This window comes from Neocloeon triangulifer, unplaced genomic scaffold, assembly GCF_031216515.1.
Source record: "Neocloeon triangulifer isolate White Clay Creek 2 clone unplaced genomic scaffold, ASM3121651v1 ptg000001l, whole genome shotgun sequence".
In the NCBI taxonomy this organism is placed as follows: Eukaryota; Metazoa; Arthropoda; class Insecta; order Ephemeroptera; family Baetidae; genus Neocloeon; species Neocloeon triangulifer.
Genome location: NW_026775544.1, coordinates 10,033,067 through 10,054,204, shown reverse-complemented (window position 1 = coordinate 10,054,204; position 21,138 = coordinate 10,033,067). Strand labels below are relative to the sequence as shown.

General features: G+C 36.0%; 7 protein-coding genes and 1 long non-coding RNA gene across 12 annotated transcripts; 4 read left to right on the top strand and 4 right to left on the bottom strand.

Moving 5' to 3' along the window:
• Positions 1-218: 218 nt before the first annotated feature.
• On the bottom strand, positions 219-3,431 carry LOC132193199 (ionotropic receptor 93a). The gene is made up of 8 exons (XM_059613686.1): positions 3,320-3,431; positions 3,124-3,273; positions 2,340-2,495; positions 2,103-2,286; positions 1,383-1,573; positions 1,226-1,328; positions 698-887; positions 219-647 (listed from the first exon to the last, which is right to left on the bottom strand). The coding sequence occupies exons 1-8, from the start codon at positions 3,374-3,376 to the stop codon at positions 248-250; spliced, it is 1,431 nt and encodes a 476-aa protein (XP_059469669.1). The 5' UTR covers positions 3,377-3,431; the 3' UTR covers positions 219-247.
• Positions 2,918-10,302, top strand: LOC132203288 (leucine-rich repeat-containing protein 56). Of its 2 annotated transcripts, XM_059631077.1 has the most exons (7): positions 2,918-4,275; positions 5,286-5,440; positions 6,202-6,350; positions 6,405-6,584; positions 6,641-6,807; positions 9,287-9,415; positions 9,951-10,302. In XM_059631077.1, exons 2-7 carry the CDS (start codon positions 5,315-5,317, stop codon positions 9,986-9,988), a joined length of 789 nt encoding a protein of 262 aa, XP_059487060.1. In that variant the 5' UTR covers positions 2,918-4,275; positions 5,286-5,314; the 3' UTR covers positions 9,989-10,302. The 2 variants fall into 2 exon arrangements, with proteins under 2 accessions (XP_059487060.1, XP_059486971.1); XM_059630988.1 differs by lacking the exon at positions 2,918-4,275 and having other exon boundaries at positions 4,935-5,440.
• Positions 7,215-8,193, bottom strand: LOC132203610 (uncharacterized). The gene is made up of 3 exons (XR_009442455.1): positions 8,033-8,193; positions 7,634-7,845; positions 7,215-7,426 (listed from the first exon to the last, which is right to left on the bottom strand). It is a non-coding gene; the product is annotated as an uncharacterized LOC132203610 (long non-coding RNA).
• Positions 10,303-10,992: 690 nt separating the features above from the next.
• Positions 10,993-13,640, top strand: LOC132202925 (epoxide hydrolase 4-like). The gene is made up of 6 exons (XM_059630298.1): positions 10,993-11,276; positions 12,453-12,577; positions 12,627-12,739; positions 12,795-12,957; positions 13,022-13,179; positions 13,245-13,640. Exons 1-6 carry the CDS (start codon positions 11,082-11,084, stop codon positions 13,514-13,516), a joined length of 1,026 nt encoding a protein of 341 aa, XP_059486281.1. The 5' UTR covers positions 10,993-11,081; the 3' UTR covers positions 13,517-13,640.
• Positions 13,554-15,040, bottom strand: LOC132203480 (peptidyl-tRNA hydrolase 2, mitochondrial-like). Of its 2 annotated transcripts, none has more exons than XM_059631327.1 (4): positions 14,932-15,040; positions 14,103-14,293; positions 13,938-14,044; positions 13,554-13,884 (listed from the first exon to the last, which is right to left on the bottom strand). In XM_059631327.1, the coding sequence occupies exons 2-4, from the start codon at positions 14,170-14,172 to the stop codon at positions 13,699-13,701; spliced, it is 363 nt and encodes a 120-aa protein (XP_059487310.1). In that variant the 5' UTR covers positions 14,173-14,293; positions 14,932-15,040; the 3' UTR covers positions 13,554-13,698. The 2 variants fall into 2 exon arrangements, with proteins under 2 accessions (XP_059487310.1, XP_059487396.1); XM_059631413.1 differs by lacking the exon at positions 14,932-15,040 and adding an exon at positions 14,742-14,853 and having other exon boundaries at positions 13,563-13,884.
• On the top strand, positions 15,029-15,814 carry LOC132203398 (small ribosomal subunit protein bS1m). The gene is made up of 3 exons (XM_059631206.1): positions 15,029-15,314; positions 15,369-15,490; positions 15,544-15,814. The coding sequence occupies exons 1-3, from the start codon at positions 15,057-15,059 to the stop codon at positions 15,722-15,724; spliced, it is 561 nt and encodes a 186-aa protein (XP_059487189.1). The 5' UTR covers positions 15,029-15,056; the 3' UTR covers positions 15,725-15,814.
• Positions 15,790-17,245, bottom strand: LOC132203150 (ribosomal RNA-processing protein 8). The gene is made up of 5 exons (XM_059630729.1): positions 17,042-17,245; positions 16,658-16,937; positions 16,439-16,600; positions 16,146-16,382; positions 15,790-16,042 (listed from the first exon to the last, which is right to left on the bottom strand). The coding sequence occupies exons 2-5, from the start codon at positions 16,924-16,926 to the stop codon at positions 15,823-15,825; spliced, it is 888 nt and encodes a 295-aa protein (XP_059486712.1). The 5' UTR covers positions 16,927-16,937; positions 17,042-17,245; the 3' UTR covers positions 15,790-15,822.
• A 245-nt stretch (positions 17,246-17,490) lies between these two features.
• Positions 17,491-21,025, top strand: LOC132202577 (mucolipin-3-like). 3 transcript variants are annotated; one of them, XM_059629776.1, is made up of 13 exons: positions 17,491-17,745; positions 17,801-18,012; positions 18,068-18,259; positions 18,315-18,465; positions 18,520-18,707; positions 18,762-18,858; positions 18,914-19,032; positions 19,087-19,242; positions 19,348-19,455; positions 19,518-19,640; positions 19,694-19,900; positions 19,964-20,109; positions 20,399-21,025. In XM_059629776.1, the coding sequence occupies exons 1-13, from the start codon at positions 17,604-17,606 to the stop codon at positions 20,439-20,441; spliced, it is 1,884 nt and encodes a 627-aa protein (XP_059485759.1). In that variant the 5' UTR covers positions 17,491-17,603; the 3' UTR covers positions 20,442-21,025. The 3 variants fall into 3 exon arrangements, with proteins under 3 accessions (XP_059485759.1, XP_059485674.1, XP_059485589.1); XM_059629691.1 differs by lacking the exon at positions 20,399-21,025 and having other exon boundaries at positions 19,087-19,236; positions 19,964-20,284; XM_059629606.1 differs by lacking the exon at positions 20,399-21,025 and having other exon boundaries at positions 19,964-20,284.
• Positions 21,026-21,138: the final 113 nt, after the last annotated feature.

Genomic DNA, 21,138 nt, shown 5'->3' with positions numbered 1-21,138 from the left:
AAATTTGTTTAATTAAAATTAAAGATTTATGTAAAATTAAATTATAACTATCATACTGAAGCTATTCAAAATTCAGACAGCCAAAGACGTATTTTTGTGGGTCTCTGCTTAAAAAGAATCAAACGAGCGAACCATATATAGGCATGAATTTCAGCATGGCTGTTAAGCAGGTTGCATAGTTTGAAGGAAGCCCAGCGTTCTAGTAAACTTATTTATTTAATTAAACAATTAAAATTCACATAATATACTATTCCAAATATTGGAACTGCACTGCCAAAGACTGTTTGATCTGAAACCTGGATTTGCCGACAGCTTTGTGGATAATGAACAATTTGGGATCGATGCAGGCAGGGGTGTTTGATTGTTTTATCTGCAAAAACTCTTTCGGGTAGAACACCTTGCGGGACGTGTTGCTCGCAACTTTCGTTTTGCTTTTCCATTCGAAAAACTTGCTCAGCATTTTTTCGAACAGGAAAGCTAGAAGTGCAAGGGAAAAGCCGAAGACAACGGCCAGGCAGGTACTTGTGAAGTCGGAGAGTTTCAGCTGCTTTTCCGAGTTGCCCAAGTGCAGCGGACAAACCTCACTGTCGGGCTTTTTCGAGTTCAAAATGTGGCGAACGACACCACTTTCCACCATGCTCCTTAACCTGGAAAAGCAGGATTAAATTATGTATTAATTTAATTGCTTTACTCATACACTGGATTAAAAATTTGAGGGAGCGAGCTGTTTTCTTGAAATGCTAAAGCGGTCGGTCTCGAGAGAAATGGCTCTGTCGTGCTGACCATTTGGCACCGACTTACTGCATCCTCATATTTATCAAAATTCTCTTTGTAGCTTTCAAAAACCAGGGCTTGAATCTTTCTCAGCTCGCCCAGATAGACGTGATCTGTAATTTAATTTTTAAATATTTTTATTTAGCAAGATCACATTTTTTTATTAATCACATATATTTTATGTTATTATTATATTTGCAGAGACACCAACAGTTAAAAGCAAATTGCTTATTCCGGAATAAAAGTCTATGAACTGTTTTAATAACTTTAAAACTGCAATCAAATATTTTTCACAAGTTTTGATTTAAATTTAAATTTAAAATTTTGTCATAATAAAATATAATAATTAATATTTAAAACAAACTAGATAAAAAATGGTTGAAAAAAAATGTGCTCTAAAGGCTATAGTTTTAATATTAATTAATCTATAGGTTTATTAATAATGTTTTACCTTGCAAGACCAGGTCAATTATTTGTTGGTTGCTGCATTCCAGCAGCTGACCATGACCATTTTCAAGCGAATCCTTCAAATACGACATTTCATCGTCTTCTCCCTAATGATTATCGTTATTTATTATTTAATTTAACTGCAATAATTTGCGTATAACTGTGATCGCCTGCTCGAGGGCACCGTCGCTTTTTCCAAACCACTTGATACTCTTTTCTGCCAACTCCTCCGGGTGCGATATGGGAAGCGTGAATCGCGAAAGGGTTAGAAACGCCGTCAGGTTGGCCGTGTAGTACGACGTGAGAATGGTGATGAAAATCCACCATGTGGCAAATAGCAGTCTGGTCGTATCTAAAATAGGAGATATAGGGCAACTAGGGCTGAGCGTTTTAATCTATTATGAAGTTCAAAATAGTCGAATTTTTTTTAGTCGATTTTCGGGCCTAATTAAGTCGACTTTCGTCAATTTTGGAAATTTAAAAAAATTTAAAAAAACTTTAGCTATAAATAATTCAAATCGTCTGTAAAAGATTTTTAGATGGTTGCCAAAATCCATTTTTTTTTTAATTTTTTTTTGGAGCTCAAATTTCTGAAAAAAAAAAAAAATACTTTCAGCTATTTTAGTCTGTTTTTAGTCTAAATAGTCAATTTTGACCCTAGCTTGATCGACTCAAAATTACATGATTCGTGCTCATTACATAACCCTAACATCCTGTAAAGATAAGAATAAAATAGTTGATCGACTAAAACGCTCAGCCCTAGAAGCAACTAATTAGCGCTCAGCCTTGATTTTCACAAAGAAATCGCCGATTTCCTACGCCTTGTCAGAAAGTTTCGCGCGTTGTTTTGTGTGCAATTAGTGGCAATTAAATGGTATTACCGTCGGACGGGTCGAGTGGCGAGCCTTGCTTCATAATTGCGCCGTATGTGAACCAGACGCACTCCCCGAGCCGGTACAGTCGCGATTTGGCTGCCGAGGGCCGCACCAATTTGTGCCTCAGTTTGATTATGGAGAAAAACAGAGGACCCATAATTACCAGGGTGGAAAGGGTGAGCATCCACACCTGCGCGCAGCAAAATTAAATTTGGTGAAAATTATCTCTTTAATTAAAAGTACCTCTAAAGTGAATGGCGCGAGGAGTCCAGATCCGAAGAGCGATTTGCTCGGACGCGGCATCAAAAGCACCCATTTGGCCACGGACAGGGGTGTTGAGTACGAGAGTCCGTCTGGTTGTCTCGGAATGGGCAGAAATGCAGAGATAAAATCCGCTTTCTATAAAAATTAAGAGAAAAAAGTTAAGGAACAGATTAAACTACACTTTATAATTAAGAAGATAATAAGGAATATGTATTTTTTTTTAGCATAAAAATAATTGTAAGTAAAATTAAATGCCAACATCTAGCTTTCATAAACAAAAACCAATAATTTTTGTTAAATCTAAAGCAAAATAATAAATTCATTATTTTCATCTTTCATTCAATTAAAATTATGTTGATTATGGTTTTAATATTTTTAAACAGATGATTATGGTGGAACACAGGAAAATAAAAATAAACTGAGTTTAATTATTCAAAATATCAATTATTTTTAGACGTTTATCTTTTTACAACCTATATGCTGTACACTTTAAATTTTCTAAACATCTACAAGTTTTTTCTTTCCTGCTTTGAAAATCCATGTTTAATTATCTTATTTTTTGATTAAAATTTTCGAAATGACATTACTCACTTCTACAGCGTTAACTCCCGTCAGCAATTATCATTCAAATTCATTTATTTTTTAAAGCTTTAAAGAACAATAACAACCCCCACATATATAACTCCACAAAAAAATTTTCACAAAAAAGACAAACGCAAATATAAACATATATAAAGATTTTAACAAAATTTGCATTTCTTGCCCCTTGAAAGACGGTCTCCACTGGATCGGTGCTTGGGACAACGATGTGCGAAAAATTGAGCGTTTCCTCCAAAAGTTCCAGCATTTCGAAAACCATCCCCACGCCCCGGACGGTGCCGTTGATGGTCTCGGTTCCACTCAGTGGCATGTCCTTAGAAAAAGTGATGGAAATTTCTTAATTTTAATTATTTTCTCACCTCAATTGTCGTCACTTTGAGAATTTTTCCTGAAAGTGAATCGCCAATTTCCTCCATCTTTCCGATCAAATGCGTACATGGAGAAAAGTCTATATCGCATAGGCGAAGGCCAAACATGTTGCGCCGGCGCTTTTCTTATATTATACAATATTCGACTTTTCGTTCAATCGCTTCATTAGTATTCATTTTGTATAAGTCTCGAAGAGTGAGCTGATTGACCGGAACTAATGACAAAACGCGCCACTAATGGACTATGTCAAAGGAGCTTTCATCTTCACTCAACATCTCAGCCCATCGCAGTGATTAACGATTCTCAACAATAATAAATAGCATTCAAAATCTGAAACGAAAATAAAAATAACTTGTATTCAAAATGACAACAAATCTTAATTTTTGTCCAATTATTTTTAGAAATTAGAAATAAATATTTTTAGGCCTTAGAATTTGACGTGAGAATATAACAAGTCACCTTTTGCGCGCACTTTGTTATTATGACACGCCTCATGTTTGACAAGAAAATGTCATGGTGATTGTGCGGCATTAGTCAAGAGAGTAAACACAATAAGCGCAACAAAGTGCTCACAGACCACGCAAATCGCTCGTTTTTCCTCCAATATTCAAATAATTGACCAAAATATAAGCAATTTTTAATCAGCAACATTTATTGATACTTAAATATAAATAATTTTAAACTTTGGTCGCGCATAAGGGAAGCAAAAAAAATTTAATTGGGCAAACAGATTTGAATCATCTCTCGCTAACCAAGTGCATGTGGATTCCATTATACTCTGCTTGGTGTTTTGCGCAGTAAACGCACGTGGTTCCTAATTACGCGGCTATTTTCGTGGACAGCGTCATGCCGGCCGCAAACAAATAAAACATTGCACTCTCTCTTTTAAAAAGAGTAATTGACGGCCTACAAGATTTTGTATGGTTGGCGTCACATTTTTATAAAGGTCAGTCAGGTGGTTCAATTACTTCAATTTATTTTCAGTCATTGTGTTATTTATTAATCGCGAGCTATGTTTAAAAATAAATATCGCTGAGGCTATTTCAGTTATTTGCTGTGATTTGCTGTAGGAAAATTTGATATATTAGTTGCCCTAAAATTATAGTTAAAAATGATATTAATATAAAAATTTTCAATTTTTTATAAAATCATATTGACATGGACAAAAGAAGATATGCATGTTAATAAAGGATTAATTAAAATTCCTCTTTTTAATTGCAATTTTATAATTTTGCTTCATACATAATCAAGGTTTTAGCACAAGTTAAACTAAGAAAACATGATGTAAGTAATTTTCATATGATAAAATAAATAAAAATAAATAAATTTACATTATACCATAATACAGAGAGCAAAAATAACAATACATAATCTAAAAAAAAAACAGCTTTTAATTTGTACATATTGTTATTTTGAAATTACAATTTTATCAGCAATTTTTTATGAAATTATTGTTTAATAAGTAACAATAAAATATCAAATTGTAAATATTACTAGGCAAATTATAAAAAAAAATAGGAAAATATTTTTCAATAAATATTTTTAAATGCCTTACTCTTGATTTTATTTTAATGCCCTATTTTTAAGAAAGCAGATTCCCACGAGCCTTGTTCCATTTACCGACCTGGATCAGCCCTTGTGTAAGTGCATTCAGGTCGCTAGGCAACCATATAAACATGTTTGTCCCGGACGCGCATTGACAGAATTTGGCCCGTGAGAGATAATCAATCCCGCCCACCTAACACCGCGTGTGTGTATTATAAAAATTCCTCGCGGCCGCGCGTGCACAAATTCACTTTATTTTTCACCTAATGATCGGGCATCGGCGGCCCTTTTTATCCCTCGATAGGAGGAGAACACCCACGCTCTCCCTGCAGTGGTTATATTGAGCCATTAATACACATTTATAATACACTACTCCTTTCTTAATGGCACCCTACACGGGATTCTCCAAAGGGCGGTGCATCTCGCCCGAGGGCTTCGAAATGTTCGACGCTCTGGAGGCCGAGGCGCTCAACCAGGCTGACCCCAACGTTCCCATCATGCCCGTCGAGGTGCCCCCGCCCCCGCAATTTTCGGCAGTCATCGGCTTTGATATGGATGCTCTCATGGTACGTATTTTACACAGAAGAAATCAAAGTTACACAATATATACATTTATGCGGGTTTTTTTCAATTCAATAACAAAATTTAATTTTAGGTTCCAAGTAAAAAAAAAAAAATATTTATAATTTTAACTTGTAACAATCGCAAAAATTATATTAATTTGATTTAAAGTATATTTTCTTACCTTTTAAATTTTCTTAATTAGGATTTACACAAATTTTTTGCACGAACTTGAATAATAAATTAACCATGTATGAAGCAGCGAGCAAATCTATTTATGATCGCTTATATATATATATGTATATATATATATATATATATAACATTAATTTAATTAATAATTGGGGAGGATGGAGAAATAGGTTTTAGCGCCGAGCAAACAATTTGTTAAAGCACTTTTATGAAGGATAGTGTAAAGGCTGCTATAGAGCAAAAAAATAGAGAGTTATCAATGCTTAAAACTAAAATGTTGTCCAGAGTACAAATTTAAAAAAAAAAATAAGTTTTTTGAAAATAGATATTTTGTGTGTATTTTGTTTAATTATTTTAAATGTTTGATACAAATTAACTAAATTTTTAAGCAAAATAGTAATTTGTATGAAATAAAAATTATTTTTAAAACTTAATTTTTTATTTATAATTTAATTTTTTATATTTATTGTACTTTATTTATTATATAATTATATCAAGAGAAACTTTTTTTAAATTTTTGTTTAAAATACTAACATTATTTTTGAAATTACTAATAAATATAATTATATTGTAGGAACAAATTGAGGATGGCACTGATTTTAATGAAGTGAAAACCATTTCGCTCAAAACCTTGGTGCAAGACACGAGTTTGCAAAGGCTAGGATTCCTCATGCCCAACCTTCAGCAGTTAATTCTGAGTGGCAGCTACCTTTTGTCCCTGCGGTTTTATTATACTCTTGATCAAAATTTCGACCAGTTTGATCAATTTGAAAACAGAGAGTTGGGGACCGGGATGAACCACCTGACCGAACTCAGGGTGGACAACTGCTCCCTTCGCTCCCTGGACGGCCTGAGCGCCCTGGCCAGTCTGCAGGAGCTGCACGCGCCGCACAACCCTGTCGCTGACATTTGGTCTTGCTCCGTCCTCCCGGAGTTGAAAATTCTCAACTTGAGCTAGTACACAATTTGCAATACCGATTTAATTTGGATGTATAATTTCATTTCATTTGCAGCACGCAAGTGACGAATCCGAGTCAGGCCGGCTTTCTCGCGCCTTGCCGCTCTTTGCAGGCCCTCAGTTTGTTCGGCAGCCCAGCAGCAGGGCGGTCCAACTACAGGTCAGAAATCGCTAGGCAGCTGCCCAATTTAACTTCACTGGACGGACAACCGTTGGCAAGAGGTATTTTTTTGATTTTATATTATTATTATTATTATTTGGATTGAAGAAAAGATTTTGATATTTATTCAAATGGATGGTTCATATTTATTTTTCAAGAAGAACAAAAATGTCAATCATTTCCATCAGTACATCGTTCCTGTCGAGTGTTTTCCACATTTTGCATTGATGGTGTGCTGTCAGTTCTGATTTTTAACTTTGTATGGCGGAAACCTACAAAGTGTGTCATTCATTTATTTTTCCTCCTTTCCAATTCAATTAGTTAAGAAACTTTCGATTTCAAAGGGAAAAAATTAAAAATTTTCATTATAGAACTTTGATAGTAAAAATGAGAAGATTGTTTTTATTCCACTAAAAATGATTTTGTATTAATTAATTAAATGCTGAGATATTGTAAATTGAAATAAGAGTTTAATTTTTTTTTTTTATTATTTATTTATTGAAATTATAAAAGTACATTTTTAAATCTTGACGTAAACAAAAGACCAGAGCAAATCAAATTTTGTGTCATCGTGCGAGATATTGTTTCAAACTATTTGTGGCACTTATGCTGAGTTAATAGGTTAGAGTGAAAATGATTTAAATTCTTTGCAGAACTTAGTGCTGGAGCATAACGAGTCATCTGAAAACCATGATTGCTATATTAAAATCTCAAATATTGTTATAAAATAGAGGAAATTTTTATGTTATTGTTGAAACATTTATAGCATGACGTAGATAAAAACATAATTTGATATATACTGGTTTGCTATAGAATCCTATATTATTATTATTATTGTAAAAAAAATCTTTAAGCAAAGAGTTCAAATTTAATAAAAACAATTTTTACCATTCCAAATTAGCGTTATGCGCCGATTATACAATTACGGCAAGCCATGCAGCCATTTTCTTCTAGCACAGAGAACCAAAAATCGTGATCCACTGGAGTTTGAATTGGATTGAATCCAGGATATCCACGATTTGCTGCTGCCTCTTTGCAGACATTACAAACAGGGTAACATTTGTTGTAACCTTGTGTGTACGGGCCCGCTGCTCGTCCATCTATTTAAATCACAATGCAAAAATATTATCTTTTCCAGAAAATTATATTATTGTGAAAAAATCCACAACAAAAAAAATAAAAATAAAATAAATAAAATTTTTATAAGTAATGTGAACTCGTTTTGCAATTTTTTTATATCCAATTTTATGCAGAACTAGAACTAGAAAAAATAATCCCTTGGCTTACCAATAGTAGAGAAACAAATTGCAGATAAAACTGCAATGCCCGCAAATACCATCGACGCACTGAATTTCATATTGAGATTCTGCTTGTTGGTTGATTGACGCAAGAAAGCGCAAAGAAATAAAATGCGCGAATATTTATACTGTCCAAAGAAGTTAAAGTCCTTGTAATTTATCAAAATGGAAAGCCCGAAAGTTCAAAATGTTATCCTCCGCTATCACTTACGTCTTACAATACATAGTATTTTTGGAATCCCTCTGCCATGGAGCCAATGAAATGAATTATGTATATCCACACCATCCACATACAAAGACGAGATAAGATGAGAGAAAAAAAAATTTCTGTCAGATCTTGCAGTTCAATCATTTTTCTTGAAGGTTATTCTAAAGTTCAAGGAAATAATTGAGGATTATTCTTGATTTACTTGGATAATAGCGGTTAATAATTTCACTTCTACATTAATTTTTTTCTTCTATGACATCAGAAATCGTTCTGTAAAGATCTTGTTTCTGTTTATTTTTTCCATTTATAATCTTTATTTAATATATTATGCATTAACAAAGTATTATTCGTTTGACCAGATTTCTAGACGTTTTCTATAATTTTTTCCTCAATTGTAGACTGAGGAGATAATAATATATAGAATTAAAAACATTGTTATTGTGGCACATGCATGCGTGGTTGAGGATCAAAGGTTCCGTCAATGGGGAAAATCGGGAGAATCCAAAGGAAGGAACAGAACAATGATAAGGCGCCCTTAATTAATGAAGGGTATTAATGGTGCGGTTGTTCCAAAATCATATGGTCCATGCATGCGCTACAGCCAATATAGAAAACATAGAAGTAAAAAATTTTAAATTAATAAATTGTGGCAATAAAATATATTATTAATATATTATTCCAAATTTATTTACAAGGGTTTTCATAATTATACAGTAATAATTAGTTATAAAAACTTGACTAAAGGTATAAAAATTTAAAATGAACATTATTAATATTTTAATTTTTGTTTTTAAACTATGGTCTTATTTTGTTAAATTTTTACAATACTTTACTTGCAGTAATTAATTTAATTTATATTATTTGAATACTTTTAAATTTATAAATGATGCAAAAAAACTGAACATTTATATGTAAATTTTTAATGTCTTGGCCTTCATTACATTTCAAATAAGACTTATCAGCTTCATCAGACATGTTACAAGTAAAGGATTAAATACCATACGAAAAAATTAACCCATGTGTTTTTTTATGCAGGGCGGCGCAGCAACGCAGACGGCGCAGACGACGATGAGGGGGAGGCTGACGGTGAATCACCGCGCGCCAGACCAGGGAGGAATGATCGTGACCTTGCCTCGATAAGGGTCACGACTGACCGACAGTCAGGTAACAATAAAAAAGTTGAGGGTGCTCTCGCTCGCCTATCGAGAGAGAAGATCCCTTTGTTCCCACGCCCGATTTGAATTTCCCATGATTGATGAGAAAAGTTATTCCTCCTAATCGCCGCGCGCGTATTGTTTTTGCCCCTTTTCCTTTTTCCTTGTTAATTGAGTTTACAAGATTTCCAGAAATTCTCGTTCTTCGTGATTTAATTATGGGTTCTGTTGATTTTACCACGCCATTTGTGGGTGGAGATTTAATAATGGAAGGGTTGAAAGCCGAGAGATGTTTAAAGGGTTCTGTATTAATAGGACGCACACTGCGCCCAGAAACAATATTAATGCGAGTCTTGTATAAATGTTTGTGATGCGTTTTAATTGCCTAAAAATGAAAGCGATTTTTCAGCACTAATGATCTGTAATCCATTAATGTAAAAAGAACAAATAATTTGTGGAGGAAACCATATTAGTTTTTGAATTATGGAAAAATAAATTGCAAAAACATTTTTTTCTTTTTTAGATATTTCATATTTTTTTTCCAGATGACGATGACGACGGATATGACACGCCCAGCAAATGAATGTTTAGAAGTATTTTTAGGCTCTTTAAATTCAATCTCAAGTATTTTATCACTTCTTAAATTTTCTATACAATGCAAGAAAGAGCCGAGCCCTGCGCGCGAGAACAAATCAAATATTATTATCATTTCTTGGGCTACTTGAGACTTTCATTTTTATGTGGCTATAGTACGAGTGTTTGCTCTCGGCTTGAGAAGTTGTGCTTTAAGAATTATATTTGTCTAGCTCTCCTAGGATGGACACAAGAGAAACTTCAAGATCTTAGGCATTGTTGTTATAGTGACTAAAAAGTATTAATAAAAAATGGAAAATCGTCTCAAAAGTAAAAATCTTAAAAATTAAACCCTCATGCATTTAAAATTATGCAATAATTTCAGATAAAATTTTCGATTTTGAAACCAATCTAATGCGTTAGGCATCGTGTGCGTCAAGGATGAGTTGCAGGTTGCGTTTTGTTCTGGCCGAATGCCTTATTTTTTTCTCTTATTTCCCCCGCCACGTTTGTTTTGTGGCACATTCTGAATAAATTTGCCTCCATCATCACTTTCCCCAGCAATTGAAGAAAACGCGCTGCATCATGAAATAAGTGGGTTTGATGCAACTAACGGATATTGCAGTTGTTTCTAACAGGAATGGCATACCGCAATCTTGAGTTGCCTTCAATTAAATTCAAGCGATAATATTCTCAAGGACAGGTTTAATTTGTTTTCCTCAAGTCGCGCTCAAAAAATGGCCAGTCAAATAAAATTAAATTGAAAAAACTACAGATTTATTTGAGCGGCGCAAAATTCTAATAATTAAATTAAAACGGTCCAGAGTAATTATTTGAACTAACACTTGTGTCACATAATGTGAAGTTTAGAGTTTGCACCGCAGACTTTGTCTTGATCATTAGCGGGTAAAGTGCGTGCACACAGGCACCTGTGCACCACGTGACCTGAATTAAACTGAATGAGACTGGAGAAAAGTGCCCTTTGAGCGCAGCAGCTATCTCTGCTGCAGCGATAGTGGGGACCGAGTCTGGCGTTGGCCTTGATGCGGTGACGGAGCTCGAGCCGCCGCTGCGAAAAGTACGTAGTCTTTAGCGGCTGCACAATGTGGAAAAGCATCGCCACTTGGCTCGTCGTCTACGCAATTGCCTTCTTCTACACGTGGCTCCTGGCCCTGTCCTATCTTTGGAAATATGTGACCAACCCCGGGGTCAAGTTTTGGCGCGTCCAGCGCCGGGACACGCCGCCCGACTGCCTCACCAACCCCGACTACGGACAACATTCGTACATTCAGCTCAAAGTGAGAAATGAAATAATTTTTACGGAATCATAATTTAATTTAATTCCCTTTATTTTCAATTTCAAATTAAAAAAAATATATATTTATTGAAACTAAACCCCAGTGACGCGCTTCCCAAAATGTGGCTGTGACGCAATTGAATAAATAGGAGTTAGAGCACGTGGTAGGGCCACTGCCGGCGCACCTATAAGTTTTCTAATATTATGAAACAAAATGATCAGAACAACCTTGCGTTTGTAGCTTTACGAGATATTAGCAGGATTATCAGCTATGAATAAAAATTAGATAATTTTAATTCAGAAGTTTAATCATGATCAAACAATACTGCAATTTTAAAAGCATGAATCATTTCAATATCTCTATTTTTATTCTCAAAAAGTTTTAGACGATGTACATGATTTAAATGTTTCGAATGAGAAAAATATTTAAAAAAGCAATTCAATTCCAAATTTGACAACACAATCTCCGAGTCCTGGCTAAAATGAACTTCCAGTCTTATAACTTTCTGCCTCTCGAAATTTGTAAAAATAACAATGCTGATTATATTTCAAAATACTTATTATTAATTAGGTAGTATTTTCATCAGCGGGAGGTCAGTCCTCCGACCAATCAAGCTAACCACAGCTGTTGTACAAGGTTAGTTACGTGATCTTGATCTATCCAGCTACAACGTATGATTTTCAAATTATAGTTTATTTATATTCTACGAGTTTAAGGAAAATAAGCATTAATTTGGGAGCTTAAAAGGAATACAAAATAATTAATAAATTGCCGTTGTTTGCAATTAAAAATTACCATAATCTCAAGATTGTTGCTGTGGTTTTTTTTTCAAGAAAATAATAAGTTTGAATAAATTTTAAACTAGTTTCAGAAATAAATGATAATTGCTTTTAGAAAATAAACCTATTTGTCATTGCTACATTTATTTTTCATGTATAAATTTCAAATAAAAAAATAAAACGCTAGAACATGGTTTAATTTTTAATTTTAAATTAACTTCAATGGCGGATTTGATTAAGAAACCAATTTACGTAAAAAATTCTAGCAATAAGAATAAAATATAATAAAATGCGCTATTTTTTTATTATTATATATTAAAAAAGAGCAGTAGCATCATTGGCTGTTCTACATGGAGTTGATCGTGACTCCGCGCTTGCTTCATTTGTATTCTTTCAGGACGTGAAATTGCACTATGTGGAGAAAGGCGATAAATCTAAGGAGCTGATGCTCTTCGTGCACGGATTCCCTGAGTTCTGGTACTCGTGGCGCAACCAGATCAAAGAGTTTTCCAAGGACTATTGGTAAAACAGTAATTTTCAATTTTTCGGTGTGAGCACAATTTTCCTGCAGGGTCGTTGCGATCGACCTTCGGGGCTACGGCGACTCGGAAAAACCACGAGGCACCGCCGCGTACAGTCTAAACACGCTGGTAGACGACTTGCGGCAACTTGTTTTGGCGCTGGGTATATTATAATTAAATAATTTGCACCGCAGCAATCATGTTATTCAATTTGACAGGCAAGAAGGACTGCATTTTGGTGTCCCATGACTGGGGCGCGGTCATCTCTTGGTACTTTGTCATGACGAACCCACAGCTTGTTTCCAAATACATTGTTATGAACCTGCCCTTCCCTGAGGTCATAAAGAGCCACCCCTCCATTAAACAGTTTTTCATGTCCTGGTATGAGAACAATTAATTAATTTTGGAAAATATTTATTTTTCTACAAACGTGATCTATTTTTAGGTACATGTTTTTCTTCCAACTGCCATTTTTGCCAGAGTTGTTTGTGAGCAGTTACGACTTTGCTGGTTTTCCAGCAATGCTCCGAGCTGGCAAAGGAATCAACTCTAAAGTCACAGCCGAAGACGTCGAAGCTTTTAAATATACTTTCGGAAAGCCAGGTTTGTGAAATATTTGAAGTTGTCCAAATATTTTGATTTTTTAAATCTAAAAATTAAATTTTTAGGTGCATTGACCCCACCGATCAACTTCTACAGAAGAAATATATTCTCAGAGAGCGGCGCTAAAGGCTTGACCCGAAAACCCAAGACAATGCCACCCGGCCTTCTAATCTTTGGCGAAGGGGACAAATATTTAGATATAAGAGGGGTAGAGCTCTCCAAGAATTATGTTCCGAAGCTTCAGACAAAAATCATCAAACGAGGGAACCACTTTGTGCAACAAGACGAACCTGAAGCCGTCAACGAGGCCATGCGAGAGTTTTTGAAATCATTTTAAGACCAAACGAATCAATCATTTTAATAACAATAATTGCACCTCATAATGAATTATATATTGCCATTTAAAGATAGTCTTTGTGATCATCTCAACGTGGAAAATAAATTTGTTTAGTTAAAAATAACATTACCTTTTAGTTTTATTATTTCACGATGGAAAGAAAACATCGCTCTTGAATGGCACTACAAAAGTTTCAGTCCTTTCACTAACGGGTCGACCTCTGCTGGACCAATCCCGAGGGCTGTGACAGTGCCCGGGGCCACTTGAGTGTGTCCGGCATCTCTTATCAGGACTGTGTTGAAGCCAAGGGTCATGGCTTTTGCATGCAGGTCAAATATTTCAAGCTCGTTCTCACACTTCAGCACAATCTGAAATCACAATTGCTTTAAATTATTTTATTTTACTAAAAAAACTACAGTACTTTTGGTTCTCCGACCATTTCCCACTTGGACAGCAGTTCGGGAGTGTCTCTGAGAGCTTGCCTGTAGCACCCAATAGCAGCATGACAACATTGTGAAGCAATTTTACCTTTCAGAAATCAAAATCAATGAAGCATAATTATATTACAATTATAAGCCGACAGTACCTTTCTTCATTTGCAAATCAGTTCTGATGACGAGGGCCATTTTCAGTCCGTAGAAGAACAGCCGTGGCATCTTGTTAAGCGTGTTTGCTGTTCTGTTCTTGCTGCAGCTTTGTATAATTGGCCATGCACTCGCGGAATTCTTGCACTTCCTTCTGGCACAACCGCCAATCTTGCTTGAAAACAATACAGTCCTGCAATGGAAAAAATTTTCAATAGAAAAAAATGCTTGTTGAGAGTGACGAGTGACATACAATAGCCAATGAGAGTGTGCCAATAAATAGAGATGTCATTTTAAAATAAGACACTTATCTTCTGTGCAAGATCAAGTGCTTTATAATATCCTTACATATTCTTACATCACTTTGAGGAGAATATGGCAAGATAAATAACAGGGGCAGAAACATTTTAAAAAATTGTTGCGAAAATGATTTTTTTTTTAAATTCAGTTAGAAAAATAACAAATTATGAATGTCCATAATTAATTATTAAATTTAAAACAAAATCAGGTAAAAAAGGGAGAAAATTTTATTAGATGCCTGCTTTGTTTTGGCCCATACAGGCCGTACATATTTTTAAACTTTAATTTTTTTATTGCTAGATTAAGACAAATAATGTTAAAGCAAATATTTTATTTTGAACCTGAATTTTGTAATGCAGCTGGATGCAACCAGTCTTCTGGAGCATGCTCTCTACAGGGTCCTCCACATTATCATTCTGGTCCTTGGGTTTGGGCGCAGGAGGTGGGCTCATTCTACAGTTCAACACACCATGAAACGACTATACAAATCATATTTACACAGTGTACTATCTTTATGACACAACTAATTACCCCTGCTCCGGATTAAACTGCTGCAAGGACTCCAAAGGCAGCGAAATTTGCAGACTACGATAATGTGCCGGCCGCTCTCGAGCTCTCTATTTTGGTTCGCCAGCTGGAAAAAAAGGTAAACAACGATGGCCGCCCTCGCTGCACGTCGCTTTTCGTGGCTCCTCGCAAATCGTCCCAATCTCGTCCGACTGTCCGCGCACAGATGCTGTTCGGACAAACCGACCGATGCAGAAACTCCAGAGGAATCGACCAAGCAGAAAAAGTTGAGCGGCTTCGCGCAGTCCTTCCAGAGGCAGTTCAAATCGCAGGAGGCTGCGGTTCCGCACACCCCTGCCCAAGATGAATCTTTTGCCACTCTACTGCGGAATTCAAAATTCATGGATGTGAGATTGTTTTGCCAAATTTTTAATAAAATTTTTACCATTGAATTTACGCAGCTTGGTGATCCAAAGGGTAAAATCGTGAGCGGATATATTTACCACATTGTGGGTGACGACCTGTACATTGATTTTGGTTTCAAATTTCCCTGCGTCTGCATTCGACCAGCAAGGAATGGAGCGTAAGTTTCAATTAATATTTTTATTAAAGAGTTTATTTCATTTTTTATTTTAGAGCTTACGTTCGTGGAGCCAAAGTGAGGTTGCGAATCAATGAACTGGAACTGTCCACTCGATTTTTAGGATCAGAACGAGACATGACACTTCTGGAGGCGGACTGTACTTTGCTAGGCCTCATTTACTCCCCTGCGCAAGCATTCCAAGCAAGCAGGGGTCCATCAGTAGTACCTTTGTGAAGTAAAATAGTTTCAATCTAGTAAAATAATCCCAAGGATATTAAAATAAAAACTTATGTCAACAAAGCAGGAGTATATTTCTGAATCAAATCTTTTTATTATCTCTTTTTATACATGCAAGGTTTTAAAGTGAGCAATGGAAGTCCTTTTCTCTTCGAAATTGCATCAACCTTTTTGAAGTCCATGAAGTAGAAGAAGGTCTTTTCCAGGTTTTTCGAAGTCAATTTGAAACCGAACTTGCTCATTTCGTGAATGAATGTCTTTGCTCCGTTCTCTCCGTCGAATCTGCTTTCCACCTCTGCGATTTTCAAAGCTCCTCTGTAATAGTAAATCTGTTTTATATTTCATGATTATCTTGACTTATCAGTTTAGACATGATGCTAGAATTTATGTTTCAAATGATTATAAACAGAGTACAGACCCTTCTTTGAGCACTCTGTTGGCCTCGAGTATAAAGTCTGCGAGATTGGTTCCCATGAGCGAGAGACAGAAAACAGCGATGTCGACAGAGGCGTCTGGCAAGGGTGTGTGGGCCATGTCACATGCTGTGACATGCTCATTCAGAGCAACCAGGTCAAACGAGTGAACTTTGTTGGCAACACTTTGAGCAAGACGAGCTTCGCCACATCCAAAGTCGGCTACAACCAAATTGCAGTTCCTTAAATTAAAGAATAAAATTAAAAATACAAAAATAATTTTAGAAAATTGCTGTACTTCTTCTTAATATTGGCAATGATTTTGTCCAGTGGGTTGAATTCCCATTGCTGCACCTGATGTTGGAATCCTGAGTGATACGCTTCAAAAGCCTCGGGGTTTTTCTTGAACAACTTTTGCGACCGGGTTCCTTCTGCAGTGTAGAGCTGCTCATTTAAAAGCCTGGGGTGTATTTAACTTTTAGATGATTATACTAAAAATTTCTTAATTTTTACAAACCGAAATTGAGCACCTTGCAGACGTCCTTCCATTCTCTCCCTGAGGGAAGCCGTGGGTGCCTTTTTCTTTTTCCCTTTCGAGATTCGGATGCTCGGACAGTCATTCATCCATTCTTGGACTTTGACTTCGCTCTTTTCGTTAATTTTGCTGCTTTTCTGACTTAATTTTGATCCATTTATCTTCAACGCCTTGCCTTTCCTAACTCTGTTGCCCTTCTGCGAACCTCTTTCCATATTTTTAACTCTAATATTGTTCTTTGTTTTAGCCATTTCTCCTCTCCCTAAACAATAATTCGATCATAATATATGTTTTGATGACATATGTACATAAAAAACAGACAATAATAGTGTTTCTGAATATATTTAGCTAAATTTATGTACTCACGCTTATTATAATATGTAATTCAATTGGAAATTAATCACTCTTAAAAATGAGCTTCGTTTATGTAATGGGTAATGTTTATCTGATGTTTATCTTTCAACCAATGTAAAGACACAGTTATTGTCATAAAAGTTGAACACAAAATCAAAAGTTGTGGCCATGTCATGAACTTGATTGGAATAAGACCAAAACTGTGTGTGCGCGAAACGCGAAAATATTATTTTTAACAGCTGGCCAGTACCACAAGGACCAACCTTGAAGTGTACCAACTTGAAAATATTTTCATTGACAATGATATTATTTTTTTTTTAGAATAAATTGAGATTAAAAAAAAAACATAGTATTTCACAGCATATTTTACAAACTTCATAATGTAATTTGCATTTATACATTTGATTTCATTAGCGTTCCTTTTAAACTCGCAAAAAAGAGCAATTCCATTTTGGTTGGCATTAATCCTCGCGCTCAAGATCGGCCATGGATCAGCAGAACAAGTTGCAAATTTCAACCCAGTTATTTTGATTGAATTACTGAGAAAAGGGGAGCCGAGTTTCATTACAACAGAATGAACATTGCGAGGGCAAACGCACTGATGCACAACAGCACCGAAGAAACCTCTCGGCCCTTCAGCCTACGGGAGCAGGAGACCCAACCTGAGATGAGGCACAGGTCCGGCTCCTGGTCTGGGGCCAACGAAAGCGAAGATGGTAAACATTATTTATTGTCGTTTGAAAATCAAGATTAACCTTTATGACATTGCAGAGATTGAGGCGATGCATTTGGAAAGAAATCACAACCAGCCAATCAACTGCAATGTTGCTGAGCACCAGAGTTCAGTTTCCCAGGCAGAAGATAAAATGCGCAGGAAACTTCGCTTCTTTTTCATGAACCCGATTGAAAAGTGGCAGGCTAAACGAAGATTTCCTTACAAGTTCATTGTGCAGCTCATAAAAATTTTCCTCGTCACTGCTCAGGTATGCAATAACTCCTGCTGTGTTTATAATTTGTTACGAAATTTAAAAATTACAGCTGTGGTGGTTTGCGAAGAGTAGATACACGCACATAAACTACACCTGGGACAACAGGATTGCCTTCTCACACCTTTTCTTGCGAGACTGGGATCCGATCAGGGAGGTGGACACCTACCCTCCAGCAACAGGTCCAATGGCTCTCTACAAAGTCGACGAGTTTTTCGCCACCATCGATTACGCAGTTCTTGGTGTAAGGAATTTATTTAGAAGAAATTTATTTATTTCACTTGCTAAAAATCTTTCAGTATGCTAACTTGACCAACGCAATTGGCCCGTACTCGTACCCCACCCTTGACAATTCAATCACCCCGCTTGAGTTGTGCATGAACAAATACAAGGAGGGAATAATTTACGGCTTCAACGAGAGCTACATTTTCAACAGCGAAATAGTTGAACGTATGCCTAAATTTGATATAAATAAAAATTTTAGATTTTACCAACACTTTACAGACTGCGTGAACTTGACGGTGGCTGTGAATGCAAGCGACTTCTCGAGTGCAGAATTTTTGAGCAAGAGAAATCACACTGTCAACTTCTCTGCCCTCGTCTCGGCCAGTCTTCGTTTTGCTGTCAAAACTGTCAACTTCAAGTCTGCTGGACCTATTTCCCCTCCAGACTGCTACAGATTTGATATTCATGTATGCATTCCATAAATTTGTAAACACATAAAATAATCAATATTTATAAAACAGATCGATTTTGACAACGAAGACCATGATGGTCAAATGATGCTGACTTTGGATGCTGAAGCTCTCCGGTTGTACTGCAACGGTGTAGCTGAGTACACATGTAATTTTCTAAGCATTGAATCAGCTTAAAATTACTAACTTTGAATCATTTTCAGCCGACAGCCTTACAGGCTCAATCCTGCGCAGTCTGATGAATTGTGTTGTGATTCTAATATGCAGTTTGTCCCTAGTCCTATGCAGCAGGGCCATTTACAGAGCGCAACAGCTCAAATGGGTATTAACTTTGACGTTACTTTTGAATGCAGTGCTGATGAGACAATTTGTTTAGGAAACGGTCCGCTTCTTTAAGAACTACTACGGAAAGGATTTGAGTTCACAAGGATGCTGGCAGTTTGTCAACTTTTGGTACATCATGATCATTGCCAACGACATTCTCATCATTCTCGGCTCGGCCATCAAAGAGGAGATTGAGAGAAAAGTACGGGTTGGTAACACTTTAACCTATTTGCGTCTGTCCCTTTCGCTTTCAATTTTCCTGTTGCTAATTTTAAAAGGTGGAAGTAATATTAATAAACAAAATAAATTGCAGCATTTTGTCGGAGACCAGTGGAACATCTGCAGTTTGCTCCTCGGAACTGGAAATCTCTTGGTCTGGTTCGGAGTTCTGCGTTACCTAGGTTTCTTCAAGACATACAATGTAAAATCAAATCTCATAATTTCTGTAAAGAATACCAAATAATTCAATTTTTTCCATATCAGGTGCTAATTTTGACGCTGCAAAGGGCAGCACCTCGAGTGGCCAGATTTTCCCTTTGTGCACTGATAATTTATGCTGGTTTCACATTCTGCGGGTGGCTGATCCTGGGACCTTATCACATGAAAGTAATGCAATAGCCTGAGGTAAAGAAATGAATTTCATGACTATTTTTTTTTAGTTCCGCTCGTTGTCGACAACCTCGGAGTGCTTGTTTTCCTTGATAAACGGTGATGACATGTTTGCCACCTTTTCCATCATGTCAGACAAATCCATGATGCTGTGGTGGTTCTGCAGAATCTACCTCTACTCTTTCATCGCCCTGTTTATTTATGTTGTGCTCAGCTTGTTCATTTCCCTCATAATGGATGCCTACGAAACCATCAAGGTATGACAAACTTTGATGCATTTAAGTTCAGAAATTTGTCATTTATATCGGAAAAAATTTCAGTGCTTCTACCAAGAAGGATTCCCAAAGAGCGATTTGATGGAGTTTGTCTCTCAGTGCACTGAACCAGCCTCGAGTGACAGATACCGAACCGACTCGTTCACCAATGATCCCAGCGACTTGCTCAAATGCTTGTGGTGCTGTCGAAAGTACGCAGAAAAATTTTACAATCGCTTTTTTGGCGCTGCCAAACCATCCAAGTACTTCTCCCTCAAAAGCTTTGACAATATTTTGCACTAATATTCCTATGCATTTCCTACTGCTTGCATAGACAATCTCTTATTTATTTTTGCTTGTTGCTAATAAAAATATACATTGCATGTTTCACTTTTGTGATTCTTCTGCACATAGTTAACTTTTCCTTATTTGCTTTGCTCTGCTAGGTGAGACGCCCTTTTTTGTAAAGAGATCAGAGTTTTCATAGTGGCTCCTTTTCAGGAATCCAGCCTTTGACAGAGAAGACGAGCCAATCTTGCAATGAAAAGAGGAACTTGGCTGTTCTTTTTATTGATTGACATTCCTGTCAAGATCTCTTTGTGCGGACATCTTGCTCAGACCGCAGCTGCTACGCCGAGAAATCAAATTACTTTTTTTATCCGTTGATATTAAGTCTATATATTTTTATTCACCCAAATAATGAGACTGCATTCTTGATAAAAGTATGTACAAACTGATGCTTCAACTCTCTGGTCATGTTTAGTTCCAAGCTTTATTCGGTTGTCGACATCCGGCTGATTAAATTTATGTCAAAGTCTTATGAGTTGAAGCAGAGATAAAACTGATTGATTTTATTGATTATTATACATTAGACCACTGTATTTGTAATATTGGAGACACTTAGCATAAAGGTTGTAATCAGTTATAATTTTTAAACAATTGTAAGTGACAAATAATAAATAAATATTGTATATAGGCAGAAACCAAAGCAAGCAAAATTTAACAAGAGAGCGCTTTTTTTTCAAAGCATTCCAGCTTTTTTGATCAGTATGGTGTACATATATTGCTTGCCATATTTTAAGCATTGTTCTGAAAGTAACATTAAATCCTATACACAAATTTTATAAAATATTAAAAAGCGTTATTAATTTTAATTCCTATATTTAATGGTCAAATATTTGAAGAAATGAAGAAGAGTGATATACTTTTATTTTCACAAATGTGGGGCTTATTTAACTTGG

Bases quoted from the DNA above. Each gene is read 5' to 3' on its own strand.
- LOC132202925 (XM_059630298.1), top strand. From the start codon at position 11,082: ATGTGGAAAAGCATCGCCACTTGGCTCGTCGTCTACGCAATTGCCTTC. The intron at 11,277-12,452 runs GTGAGAAATGAA...GTATTCTTTCAG, and splicing joins ATTCGTACATTCAGCTCAAA to GACGTGAAATTGCACTATGT. The intron at 12,958-13,021 runs GTATGAGAACAA...ATCTATTTTTAG, and splicing joins AAACAGTTTTTCATGTCCTG to GTACATGTTTTTCTTCCAAC.
- LOC132202577 (XM_059629606.1), top strand. From the start codon at position 17,604: ATGAACATTGCGAGGGCAAACGCACTGATGCACAACAGCACCGAAGAA. The intron at 18,466-18,519 runs GTATGCCTAAAT...AACACTTTACAG, and splicing joins CAACAGCGAAATAGTTGAAC to ACTGCGTGAACTTGACGGTG. The intron at 19,033-19,086 runs GTATTAACTTTG...CAATTTGTTTAG, and splicing joins GAGCGCAACAGCTCAAATGG to GAAACGGTCCGCTTCTTTAA.
- LOC132203398 (XM_059631206.1), top strand. From the start codon at position 15,057: ATGGCCGCCCTCGCTGCACGTCGCTTTTCGTGGCTCCTCGCAAATCGT. The intron at 15,315-15,368 runs GTGAGATTGTTT...GAATTTACGCAG, and splicing joins GGAATTCAAAATTCATGGAT to CTTGGTGATCCAAAGGGTAA. The intron at 15,491-15,543 runs GTAAGTTTCAAT...TTTTTATTTTAG, and splicing joins CGACCAGCAAGGAATGGAGC to AGCTTACGTTCGTGGAGCCA.
- LOC132193199 (XM_059613686.1), bottom strand. From the start codon at position 3,376: ATGGAGGAAATTGGCGATTCACTTTCAGGAAAAATTCTCAAAGTGACG. The intron at 888-1,225 runs GTAAAACATTAT...ATTAAATTACAG, and splicing joins AATTGACCTGGTCTTGCAAG to ATCACGTCTATCTGGGCGAG. The intron at 648-697 runs GTATGAGTAAAG...CTGCTTTTCCAG, and splicing joins CCTCAAATTTTTAATCCAGT to GTTAAGGAGCATGGTGGAAA.
- LOC132203480 (XM_059631327.1), bottom strand. From the start codon at position 14,172: ATGCCACGGCTGTTCTTCTACGGACTGAAAATGGCCCTCGTCATCAGA. The intron at 14,045-14,102 runs GTACTGTCGGCT...GATTTCTGAAAG, and splicing joins TGATTTGCAAATGAAGAAAG to GTAAAATTGCTTCACAATGT. The intron at 13,885-13,937 runs GTACTGTAGTTT...TTGTGATTTCAG, and splicing joins AAATGGTCGGAGAACCAAAA to ATTGTGCTGAAGTGTGAGAA.
- LOC132203150 (XM_059630729.1), bottom strand. From the start codon at position 16,926: ATGGCTAAAACAAAGAACAATATTAGAGTTAAAAATATGGAAAGAGGT. The intron at 16,601-16,657 runs GTTTGTAAAAAT...AATACACCCCAG, and splicing joins CTGCAAGGTGCTCAATTTCG to GCTTTTAAATGAGCAGCTCT. The intron at 16,043-16,145 runs GTCTGTACTCTG...TTACTATTACAG, and splicing joins AACAGAGTGCTCAAAGAAGG to AGGAGCTTTGAAAATCGCAG.
- LOC132203288 (XM_059630988.1), top strand. From the start codon at position 5,258: ATGGCACCCTACACGGGATTCTCCAAAGGGCGGTGCATCTCGCCCGAG. The intron at 6,585-6,640 runs GTACACAATTTG...TTTCATTTGCAG, and splicing joins AAAATTCTCAACTTGAGCTA to CACGCAAGTGACGAATCCGA. The intron at 6,808-9,286 runs GTATTTTTTTGA...TTTTTTATGCAG, and splicing joins CGGACAACCGTTGGCAAGAG to GGCGGCGCAGCAACGCAGAC.